Below are 12,225 nucleotides of genomic sequence, written 5' to 3'. Positions count from 1 at the left end.
GCACAATTTAAATATATTCTAGTAGACCTCAACAATGAAAATATGATCAGTAGAAATGGCCATGACATGGGACCTTTAAAGTATAAATGTCACCTTGCATACATTTATTTTGTCATAACAATCAATTGAGAGCTTGTTCAGGGTAGAAAAGTTTATTGGTATAAATATGCAAAAAGAAATTCATTTGAAGACTGCATGTTTATGAATGTTCTTCAAGCTGCTTCACAACATAGAAAGTTCAAGCAAACCTCGTTACACGGTGTACACAATTACGGTACATTTAAAAGCTTTTCGGCGGAAAATATCAAATTTGATCATAACACAGAAATGTTCTAAGCGTACTGCTTTGATTTGATTGACAGCTAGCAAACTTGAGAACACAGTTGGTCGAGCATTGTACAGCATTGATGATCGTGTTGACAACAAATACATAAGTATGATACAAAATGATGACAAAAATACTTATTACTAATGAATACAAACTCCTGAGACAATACTGTCACTGTAATACTGATACAAAGAGTAAACAAATATTCTCCAGCTTCACAAGTTTGCTGACTTGATTTTTTTTAAATAGCAACATGCAAAAATAACAATAATAGCAACAAGGTCACTACAATACAAAGGACAAAGTTAAATATAACACTGAACAATGTTTGTTTCATGTGACAGCCTTCTCTTTCTAATAGCCTGTCTTCACCTGCCAGACCTAGTGCTGGAGATATGTATCCATATGTGCTGAAGAGGGCCTGTATGGGTTCTTCCAAATGGCCAAAAGCCTGTGGAGGAAAGGTAGTGCTTTCACGTGGCACACTTACTGTAGCAGCCATTGATCATTTCTTTTGGACAGGGTCATTGCATTGTCAGCTCCAAGTGCTTTATATTCATCGCATGTCTGGGAGCCTTGGTGTTTTCAAACTCGGCTAAAACTTCATCTTTGCCTCAAGCTTTTGAAACATGTGGATGTTCTTCATATGCTTTGACAAACTGAGATGATACTGTGTAATATATATATGATCAGAGGGTGAAACAGTTAGGTGTTGGACAGAGCTGCTCTCGCCCTGCTGGGCCCCTCTGATGGCTCACTGGGCTGGGCCTCTTCTGTCTGAGCAGAGGTGGTCTCTGAGCCCGTGTTACTGTCGCTGGACCCCTCCTCCATGGCTCCCTCTGGGACGCTCTCCTTGTCCTCCGATGCCACCTCCTCGCTGCCTGGATGAGCCTCAACCTCTTCAGAGGATTTTGGCTTCCCTGAGTCAAGGAAACAAGAACATTAGGTTACAGGGGACCTAAGCCTTTATTGTAATTTCGTTGTACTTGTACAATGACAAATCAAAGATCTTATCTTATCTTATTCAACATTCATTATTCTTGAGGTCCAGTACTGTCCAAAAATACAAGTCTCTTTCTAAAATCAAAAGACTAGATTGCTAAATATCAAATGTGTGATGTCATCTTGTCTGGAATTGCTCAGGAAACAATGAATTGGAGAAGACACACTTTCAGTTTGGGAACTGAAGACACTCCAATAGAATAAAGCTTACTTGCGATGAAGAAGGAAATGACAGAATCCGTCTCCCATCAGTGCCTATAGTGCGCCTCTAAACTTTTTATTGATGAAAAGTTGGAAACTTAAGTCTCTGGTGTCTGGCTTTAAAAGCTCTAATACTGGAATTCTTAATTAAGGTGGATCAACATGACGGCCAGATAGCTCACCTTGTGTCTCTGTGCTGCTGGTTTCTGCTCCCTCGCCTTCTGTGTTGCGCCCTTCACTCAGAGGGTTTTTGGGCTTGCTGCCGTGTGTGGCACATACGTGTTTATCTTCTTCTGCTAAGACACAGCTGGGGGCCTCCCGTGCACCTCGGTCTCCTGCATCCTTCTCACGGTCTGCCATGCGTTTGCGGGCTGCCTCTTCTGCTGCTGAAATCTCTGTAGAAATCTTCTCCATGTCCACTTCCACCTTCATACAGCACAGCTTTAAAGCACAGCAACCGGGGAGTTCATTACATGTAGAATGGTGAAAGCAATTGCTGCACTCCTGAGCATTTATATATGTGTTATTTGGAATAATGTTTTTTGATACTTACAAAATTATAGATTAAACTTATATGGGCAAGTTTGAAAAACAATCAAACTTACGTATGTAACTAATGAGTTCTATAACCAGAGGTGGGAGAAGTACTCAGATCTTGTACTTAAGCAAAAGTAGAAGTACCAGAGTGTAGGAATACTCTGTTACAAGTAAAAGCCCTGCAATAAAAATGTTACTGAAGTAAGAGTAAAAAAGTATTATCATCAAAATCTAGTTAAAGTAGCGACAGTAAAAGTAGTGATTGTGCAGATTGGTCCATTTCAGAATAATATATATGATATGTTTTATAATGATTGATCATTAAAGTGTTCTCAAAGCCGGTAAAGGTGCAGCTAGTTTGAATGACTTTGTATACTGCAGGGTAGCTTGTGAATTTACTCCAGGTGGAACTAAAGTCTGATTTAACACTTGATTAGATTTCACATCATTCATCCAGATCAGTAAAGTAACTAAAGTAAATAAATACATGTAGTGGAGTAAACGTACACCATTTACCTCTGAACTGTAGCGGAGTAGAAGTACAAATAGCAAAAAATGCAAATACTCAAGTAAAGTACAAGTCTCTCAAAATTGTACTTAAGTACAGTACTTGAGTAAATGCACTTAGTTACTTTAATAAAGGTTATCAAATGTGTTCTCACTGCTCTTCTGCTGTAAGTGTAAAGGCTAAATGGCGCCGCCTCCTGTGAGCAATTGACAGTGCATTTAACTGCCCCGTGCTGCATCTCATTTCAAAACAACGGTTATTATGGGGCCACAAATTGCAAACGATGACAGCTATATGATTGCCAGAACATGTGGATGGAGTTAGCAGCAGCTGGTGGCTTAAGGCAGATGTAGACTGGCACACAACCAGAGCTGCAGTTAAACAAATGAGCTTGCGTGCGAGTAAGCGATGACCAAATTCAATGTGAAAAGATGCCGTACCCTTTTCAGCTCATTTGTGAACGACTCTGTGGCCTCGATGAATTTTCTTTTCTTGTCCTGGTGGCGGTCTTCGATCTGAAGCAACTCTGCCTCCAACTTTCTCTGACACGAAACACACAGGCACCGCGATTATTACATTATTAAGCCCCAACTAACAATTACGTGAAGTATAGAAGACCTCATCATACCTGGTGTACCATCAAAGACTGGACCTGCCGTTTGAGGACTTGCATGCGAGCAGTGGTCACAACTGAGCGCACATCAGGAACCACGCTCTCACTGAGGATCTCGCTGATCAGACGGTGGTTGCGTTGGAAACGAGCTGCAGCCGAGTGCTTTGTAGAGAACCCGTCATCGTAATCTGAAGACATAAAAAAATTAATCAGCGTTTATTGTCTTTCATACACCTGTGAAAGGCTACAGCAACACCATACACATGAAAATGATGCATACACTGCTATATCAGCGGAGTATGAACATGAGAGAGATACTTCTCAATATTTATGCAGAGTTAGAGTTAAGTACAGTCCATTATGTCAAAATACATCCTTAAGGACAGCAGAACCGTTATTGTAAGGTGAATGGGACAAGCCGTTAATTATGACGTAGAGTAGATTCAACTTGAGGGTAAGTGGACAATTTCAAGATGTAATCTGCTATTTTCATTCGTCCGCAAATGTTACTCTTTGCCTTAAATGTATACTTTGCCGCCATTTAAATACGGGATGATTTTTTGCAAATGGATTAGAGGCTAACAGTGATTAGTTCTGCCTCAATAACTGAGTTTATTTGTTTAACAATCCCTTTGTTTCAGCTCTGTTATGATGTATGGAGAGAATTGTGTCCGTATACAGTTCTCCTCAGGTCTGTTCAGAGATGTCAAAATAATTCAGCACCCAATCCAGCAGAACACTATATGGAAAACAATACAAATATCATTTGTGCTTCAATTCAAAACAAGTTATGTAAATTACAGGGAATGTTGTTATGGAAGTTGTTTTAGTATATATGTTATGGACGATCTACAAGAACATGAACGTTCCAGCAATTGAAATTTGATAGCACATCAACAGACCAAATGAGTGAATCTTATCCATCTAAATCTCTACTTTAGACACTACTATAATAGCTGTATTTATAAATATATTTTATTTAAATGACACGAGTTGTTTCTCATTCTGCACATTTATTTACTGGTTGCTTCCCTTTTTAAAATGTGCACTTTCTACCAGTTAACACTATCATACGCCAGGCACTCCTTTTGGGCTTTGATGTGGCAAAACTTTGCTTCGCTTCCATCACCTGAACCCCTTGCTGCTGTGCACCCATGTGTGCACCCTGGAAACTTAAGTGCAGAGTTGAACGTTTCAAAGGTGCTCATGCAGCTGGTATGTCACCACCACAACAGGAAACAGTCAGGGGAGGTAATACATTCTAAAGCTTCATTTATGGTCACAGATTCAGGATGATTGAATCTGCTAATGTGTGGATATTTCACATTCTTTAACAATGTAATCTACATGCTTAATGTTGTAAATGTTAAGTGTTCGGCAAATATTTGTAATTTAGTCTGGCTGGTTAGTACTACTGAGTGAAAAATAATATATGGCAGCAGCTTCGAGTGGAACTTATTTAAGACAGTATTTATTAATAAAGCACAATCTGTAAGGTTATGCAGCCACCCGGAGAGCTAAATCTTATTTAATCATTGACGTACGTGCAGTCTGTCGAGAACCCAACCCAGTGGGAGACCGACTCTGACATTTTTATGGTCTGGGTGTTTCTAAATAGCACTTGGTTTTATCTGTAGTTTTCCTGTACATCATTATCTTCCACTGTAACCCAGCCAGACCCCAGACAAGTATCATTTCCTTGAGGTGGGTATAACTCAAACGTCTTCTTCTGGCTTGTGTGCCTAACATGTGTGTGTGAGTTTTTAAAACAACCGAGAAAAGAATGTACATTTTGCGATTATGTCAAAACCAATGCCAGGAATACCTACAATATGTAAACAGTTGGGAAAAACAAAGACACATTTTCCTTCATTTTGCAGATGAACAGCAGAAATGACATTTCAAATGGTAGCATAACCAGAAATCTTGGTTGTAGCAGAGTTGGAGGGGTTGGGGTAAGGGGAGATAATACAGTCTCTGGGTGTATGAACTGGCAACTCTGTGTGGTCGAGCTACAGTGATCACAGCTCTGTCACAGTGCTTTAAATTGGGAACAAAGCCTTTAGTTGAGAGGCCTCACCATCTGGATCCTCCGCTGGCTGGATGCTCATGTACGGCTCGCCCTTGTCCAGCCTGGACTGCCTCTGCCGGCTCTCCTCCTCCTGAGCTGCCTCGGCCCGGCTCTTTGCAGTGACGTAGGCCAGGTAGGCTGGCGAGTTGTGATAGGCCTTCATACTCTCATTGTACTCAATCTACGGTGGAAAAAAGAACAAGAATGACGAGGAAACAGAGATGGCAAGCAGACACGGACCCCTCGTTTAATAATAATGATCAGATAAAAGGAATATAAAAGACCCATAAGTCTTATTTTCGTGAAGGTTCCTTAATTTTAAATCAACTGACAAAGTTAACATGGCACAATGATTGACAGTAGTCCTCTATAGAAGATAAAACATATCTTTATTTACCGCTTTTGAAATGCTTTCGTTCATTTGAAAGATTTCAAATACTACATTATACATTGCATTTCTGGGATTTTAGGAAATGTGGGCTTAGCCCTTACATCTGTCAGTGGTATCTTGTTTAAATAGACAAGTTCTTTAAGTCTATTGAAATGCTTTTTTATTGTAAGCTGGCTCCTTATTTCAATGACAAAATACAAGAATGTCAGCAGGCCACATTGACATGCGGGCCATTAATACAAAATACTGTTAAAAGGAAAGGAATGGTGACAGGAGGGAACCACAACAGTATGGAGTCATGTGGAGATACATCTACTGGTCTACATTTATCGCCCATCAGAATCAAAACCCAAAGACACCCCTTGTAAAACAACCAACCTTCTCTGCTTCGTAGTCATTCAAATAATCCTGTTTCTCCTCATCAGTGAGGTCCCTCCACATGCCACCGATTATCTTCCCAATTTCCCATAGCTTCAGATCAGGATTGGAGGCTTTTACTTGATCCCAAACCTGGTGATGAGAACCACACATGGGTTTGGGGTTGGGTTGGAGGTTCTTTAGGTGGGTATCTCTTAGCAGAGAGGTCACAAACCAGAGGAGGCCGTGTGCTTTGACAAAGATGCTCTCAGTAAAACCAGCGCATTACAAGAAACAGTTTGACTAATATTAACACTCTGTGTGCCCATTAGTCCGAGTTTCATTTTAGTGTCATAATGTTTTTAAATTAAATGTTTTAGTTAAATGCCTTGTAAAAAATGGGTGCTATTTTTACATTGGTTACTATGTGGCAAAGAATCGGTCAATAATATGTGCTCAAGCCACCAATTTCACACTGTGTACTTACCTTACGACTATATCTCATATATGGCATCAATGGCTTATCAGGTGGCTTGGGTGGCTTTGGGATATTTATTCCAGAGGAGTTCTGCTGTAGAAAGAAAAAGAATCACACCAAGGCATGGTGACTGTAGCCTTATCTGGCAACCACTTAAACACAGTTGCTAGGCTGAAAACAGGTTATGATGCTGGTGCATGGTAGGGATGTGAATTTGAAAGCAAATGTATATTTGACCCCGAAAAAAACGGTTAACCGAAATGTATATATCCTAAACAAAACAAAAAATAAATAATTTTGAAAAATAAATAAATACATGTTCAAATAAGTAAAGAAACCAAGTCGAATTTGTCAAATGTATTAAACTGGTGATCACAGTTAACAGTTGACAGCTACAGGCCTACAGCTTTCATGCTTAAAACATAACTTGGTTTTTAAATGAAAGAGGGATCATACACGAACAACATAACGGGTTAGGGTAACGTAACCCTATTACAACAGAGATCAACAACCTATAACAGGGCCTATGCACAGAATGCAGCTATTCAATACTCATTCTTGCTTAAGAATATGAGCATGTCTACATGCTCAGGGGAGAGGCGGGTGCGGAGGTGATTCACAATCAGGCCAGCTGTAGAGAAGACGCTCTCAGCTCGAATTTGGGCATAAGATGAGGTTTGAGTCTGCGTGATCTGCGAGTAGGGAGGGGAAGCAGCCATATCATTAGCTAGAACTAGCTAGATCTGATGGCGGAGCAAAACACACCTTTAGACCTAACACACTTAGCTATGGCACTGTCGTATGCATTGAATTATTCCATTTGATAATATGTAATCAACTTAGGCACCCCTCCCAAAAAAAATTCATAACTCATATTCGAATACCTGAATAATTTTGAATATTCAAATATTTGATTAATCGTTCCCATCCCTAGTGCATTCTTGTGTAATTTGACATAAAACTATATGAAAATGAGAACTTCTAATGCAATTTTAAATAAAATGCATCATTTCGTATCACTTCCATTAAAAGAATAGAATAGTATAGGAAAGAGTCATAAAACCCCCAAATAAGTCATTTGACCTCTTCCGTTCCCTCTCCTCAAAGGAAATGGTTGTTTGTGATTTTAGGTAGAGGCCTGAAAAAAGGTCTGTAATACTATTTAGTTTTTGAGTTTTTATTTTCATTTATTTGGATTATTATCTTTATTTTTACTTATTGTTTGTTATTGAGTTTGCAACTTTTGGATCACTTAATAGAATGATTTGACAAATTAATCCAAATGTTATATCATTACTATGTGAATCCAAAAAAAGATATTTAAAAAATATAAAAGCTTAAAAATACAAACTTATGTGGTTAACCCAAGCGTAAGAGGTTTTTTTGTTCCACAATGTGACGAAGGGAACTTCGTCACTATGGACTGACGGCTTTGGGCCGGGTGATATTGAACTTTATTAGCGTGATTGCACAGGACAGTTAACATTGTATTGGTATTTGCACATCATTTATACAAATTATTGAATTAGTATTTTTTTAACTGATTAAACCGTATTTATTGAAATGTCGTCTGGATGCTGGTATAAGGATGACAGCGGTTGAGTGTAATCAGGGTGCAAATAATATGTTGAATGTCTGTGGCTAATGATTGTGTGCACCTGGGGACCTGGGTTGTCTCCTCCCCCCCTCACCTGTGTTTAATTGCTCCCCCTCACCTGTGTCTTGTTAGTGTCTGTGTATTTAAGTGCTGTTTCTTTTTGGGCTGGAGGTGTGTGTGAGATCCTTGTGGCTGCAGGAAATGAGGAAGGAGAACAGCATGATTGAGGCTGTGAACCTTGTACACATATTTGAATAAATGCCCACGTCGGGTTATATTTTTGGACGTTCTGCCTCTGCCTCCTTGCTTGGTTCGGGCTGCTCAACGGTCAGCTTCACACACAACATAAAATACATCAGTAAATACCTCACACATGAATGTCCAAAGCTTTTAGGTGTCATAAAAATGGGGGATACTAACAAGTAACTTAATAAGACTGCAAAACATCATCACGCTGAACATTAGCCGGCCTTAGCTTAGCGCAGCCGTGATTCGATTTGTACTTCATGCAATAACCTTAAGCCCCTGTCACACTGTCCCGAAATTGACACCCGATGGACACACGAATATGGAATTGTGAATTTCGCACGAAGATGGTCCCGAACCACACACAAAGGCAACATTTACATTACATTTAAGACCTACAATTGCAACGAAAGTAACACAAACAATTATGTTAAAGTATTGTGATACTGTACTGATATTTTCCGACTTTGTTCTTTACTTTCTCCGTCTTTATATGTAGAAGATATTAAGTTTTCTCCATCATGTTGTTTCCATAGCAACAACAACTTCCTCACCTTCAAAATAATATATGATATCCTTTTTAGTTTCACAGAACACAAATTGGGTTATTTACATAATATGTTTACATGATTTTGTTGTGCAATAAAACAACCCGATGGACACACGATAAAGGAAATGTTCAAATTCGGCTCTGATCGTAGCAACATCGGGCCATTCGTGAGGGCATCTGCCATCTTTGGCATGCCAAAGATTTTGCCACCGTTCCCGAAGTTGCTGCCGGAGCCTGATAAATTCCACCGGCAGTCATACGATGGCTTAAGATGCCCTCACGAATGTCTTACGAAGGGCAAAATGGACACACGAAGTCGACACGAAAATGAACCTTCACAAGGTCCTTCGGCAATGCTTTGTGATGCCAAAGATGTTGCCACCGCTCCCGAAGTTGCTGCCGGAGCCTGAGAAAATCCACCGGCGGTCATACGATGGCTTAAGATGCCCTCACGAATGGCCCGATGTTGTTACGATCAGAGCCGAATTTGAACATTTCCTTAATCGTCCAGGTCGGCCTATAAAAATACGTCAGAACTGCACCACTCTCTGGATGTTTGGAAGTGGGGTTGACTGAATTATTACAGTAGATGGTGATCAACCAAGTTCAAGGAGAACCAGCACATAATCTAAGCTAAAGGATAGGGGCAACAGCAACACTTATTTTAGCCCCCTTAGAAAACCCACATCAGTTTAAGTGTTCACTTTCCACTTGCCCTTTCTGTCAGACAGCCCTTTCTGATGGGGAACTGAAGCCAAGGATCTCTTCAAATCCAGAATGCTGGAGTTGCTGGTCTACCACTGCCACAATACATTTATTTTCGATCCTTCAACATTTTTTATAGGGTTAGTTTATATTTACACAATAACACAAACAAACGTACTGATCAAGGCAGAAGTAGACGAGCAACTCCAATGTTCTGGTAAAGTTACAGTTTGAACAGCTTCAGTTAGCAATCACAATGGGCTGACAGCAGTGGTACAAATATTCAAAATATAGTGTCCGCTTAAATTGATCCTCATTTTCTTTGGTGGCTAAAATGTGTTTTGCTTATGTCCTCGTCCAACATTGTGTTTCTCCAAATGAAAACAGCTCATACAACCCTCGGAAATATCCCTTTAACTTGATTTAATTAAAGACAGTTTAAGGCCATGCACGAGTTGGGAATCCTAGAGAGTACAATGAAATAGTGCTGACTATGAAAAAAAGTGAACTAAAATTGAACTAAAGCTGAGATTTTACGATAATGCCATTATCACAGGAAGCTGGCCGCAGCTTGCATGCAGCGACTAAATTACTGCTCAGCAGTCACAACAATGCAGTGAGTCTGTAATACCATGGCAACACTGATGGCATGGGTTACTTTACATGGCTGTCAGAAATGCAGACTTTGAAAGGCAGGTGGTGTTAGAATGCACACAAATGGACTGTAAGCCAGCCTGCACTGTGATGGAGACAGCAGAGGGAGTTTAGGGTGACATGCATAAAAGGATTCATCCGCAAGAGAATGAGTTAGGCTTTTCATACTGACTATTCTGCAGCAGATGCTCTTTGAACAGAGGAAATGCTCAAATATATCTTACCTCTTTTACAAAGCAAGGTCAATCTTATGAAAGCTCTAAGATATGTCTGCAATGTCTTTCTTTAAGCAAGCGGACTGTTGAGTGTTATGTCAAACTGTCACAGGGTTTCATTTCTACATTTGGATCGGCCTGACATTTTTGGGCACCTTGTTTTCCCTGTGCTAATATTCTTACCGTTACCCGACTGTTGCTGCTTTGGCTTCCTCCCAGTCTGTAGTTGTTGTAGGCCAGATGGCTGTATGGGTTGTACCCTACAAACCCGGAACTGTTGGAAATTTGCTGATGGAAATAGATGAGAATATGAATGAGAAATGACAGTAAAGAAGTAAAAACAAATGACAAAAAATGTAAAGAAACCAATAAAAGAAGCAGGAAAATGGCAAATTAAGGAAATTTGCATTCATGCTGAGGCTATAAGGAAGTCATCTTTCAAAAGCAGTTATGTACCACAGGTTGTGCATTCAACAAAAAAGCTGAATCTTTGAAAACATATTTTAAACATCTATTAAATGCGTGTTCTTAAATGAGGTTTCAAACGCAAAATCATATTAACGCGGGAAACCAAGATACTATATGGTGTTATTTAGAAAGTCTTACTGTTGTAGGGGCAGGAGGGGGGAGCGGGGCATGGGATGGCCTCTCTGTTGTAAAAGGAAAGGTCCAAATGAACAGCAGGTCATTTCCAGTTCTCCAACTTTTGTCTTAGCTATTCTCCAGTGATGTCTTCTAAAAAAACTGTATTACTAAGTGAAATTAATAACATTTAGACCTTAATCAATTTGCAAATAATTGATAAATAAATTGTTATTATTAAGTGCTATGATATATCACTTAACATGGGAACAGCAGGTCTGATGTATTTGAGGTTTTATTATCATCAGAAAGCTCAGCTAAGCAAAACACTCTCAGATCCTTACTTGACATCTTTGCAGTCAGGAGTAGGTATCAGTCTATTCCAGTCATGAGCTCTGTAATAAACACATTTCACATTAGTATGATATAATTGTGTGTTTAGTAATGAGATGTATCGTGTGGACAAGGTGTTTCATACAGAACACAAAACAAAGAGATGCAGTTGAGGACGCTGGCCAGAAACAACGTTAGCTCAACGTTACTCTGATAGGGCACTGTTGGATAACGGTATTACTTGCAAGCCATTCATGGACAACGTTCATTTTAATTTAGGTCGTACGAAATGCCAAATAATGTATGACTATTTGGATATTGTAATAGAGGAAATAACGCTGGTAGTTGGCGTTAGTACTGACTGGTATGGTGCTGCAACGTATCCAGCAAGCTTACGTTAGCATGCATTCATGCAGCTAGTTATGTGAGCTAGCCACTGCTATGTGTTAGCTAAGTTAGCTAGTGAGCAGCAGGCGGCGTTAGTTAACCTGCGCCATTTAAACCGTAATATATCAGCAGCTATGTTTTGAATACTGTGTCATTAGATAGACTAATCAATTCCCTTAACGTTAGCTGGTCTGTTTACTTAGCTTAGCTACCTACATGAGAGGAAAATTACATATCTTAGCAGGCAATGTCAACTTAAACGAACACATTCGGAGACGTGTACACATTACCATTGATTAAATGGTGACAAGCAAGCATGTTTACTAAAGTAATGGCAAGAAAACTCACCCTAAAACCATTAGTCCCCACCACGGCTGTGGCTTGGACGGTGAAGGCTAACCCACCTAGCACCCAGATCCGGTCCCCACAAAAAACGAATGAAATGGGGTCCACTCGCAGATTCCTGTAGA

The 12,225-nt window shown here is 39.8% G+C and overlaps 2 protein-coding genes across 5 annotated transcripts in view; one reads left to right on the top strand and one right to left on the bottom strand.

Moving 5' to 3' along the window:
- Positions 1–12,225, top strand: part of LOC307013340 (zinc finger protein Aiolos-like) — a 68,748-nt gene that overhangs the window by 14,254 nt on the left and 42,269 nt on the right. The window lies entirely within an intron of this gene.
- Positions 134–12,203, bottom strand: LOC307013731 (SWI/SNF-related matrix-associated actin-dependent regulator of chromatin subfamily E member 1-like). 2 transcript variants are annotated; one of them, XM_079641282.1, is made up of 11 exons: positions 12,104–12,203; positions 11,380–11,430; positions 11,060–11,103; positions 10,637–10,741; positions 6,496–6,576; positions 6,030–6,161; positions 5,270–5,441; positions 3,205–3,377; positions 3,017–3,118; positions 1,714–1,972; positions 134–1,248 (listed from the first exon to the last, which is right to left on the bottom strand). In XM_079641282.1, exons 2-11 carry the CDS (start codon positions 11,384–11,386, stop codon positions 1,034–1,036), a joined length of 1,290 nt encoding a protein of 429 aa, XP_079497408.1. In that variant the 5' UTR covers positions 11,387–11,430; positions 12,104–12,203; the 3' UTR covers positions 134–1,033. The 2 variants fall into 2 exon arrangements, with proteins under 2 accessions (XP_079497408.1, XP_079497407.1); XM_079641281.1 differs by having other exon boundaries at positions 6,496–6,579; positions 12,104–12,202.

This window comes from Notothenia rossii (genome assembly GCF_949606895.1).
Source record: "Notothenia rossii genome assembly, chromosome: 1".
Taxonomy (NCBI): domain Eukaryota; kingdom Metazoa; phylum Chordata; class Actinopteri; order Perciformes; family Nototheniidae; genus Notothenia; species Notothenia rossii.
Note: the sequence above shows the minus strand (reverse complement) of the source record. Positions and strands in the feature narration are given on the sequence as shown.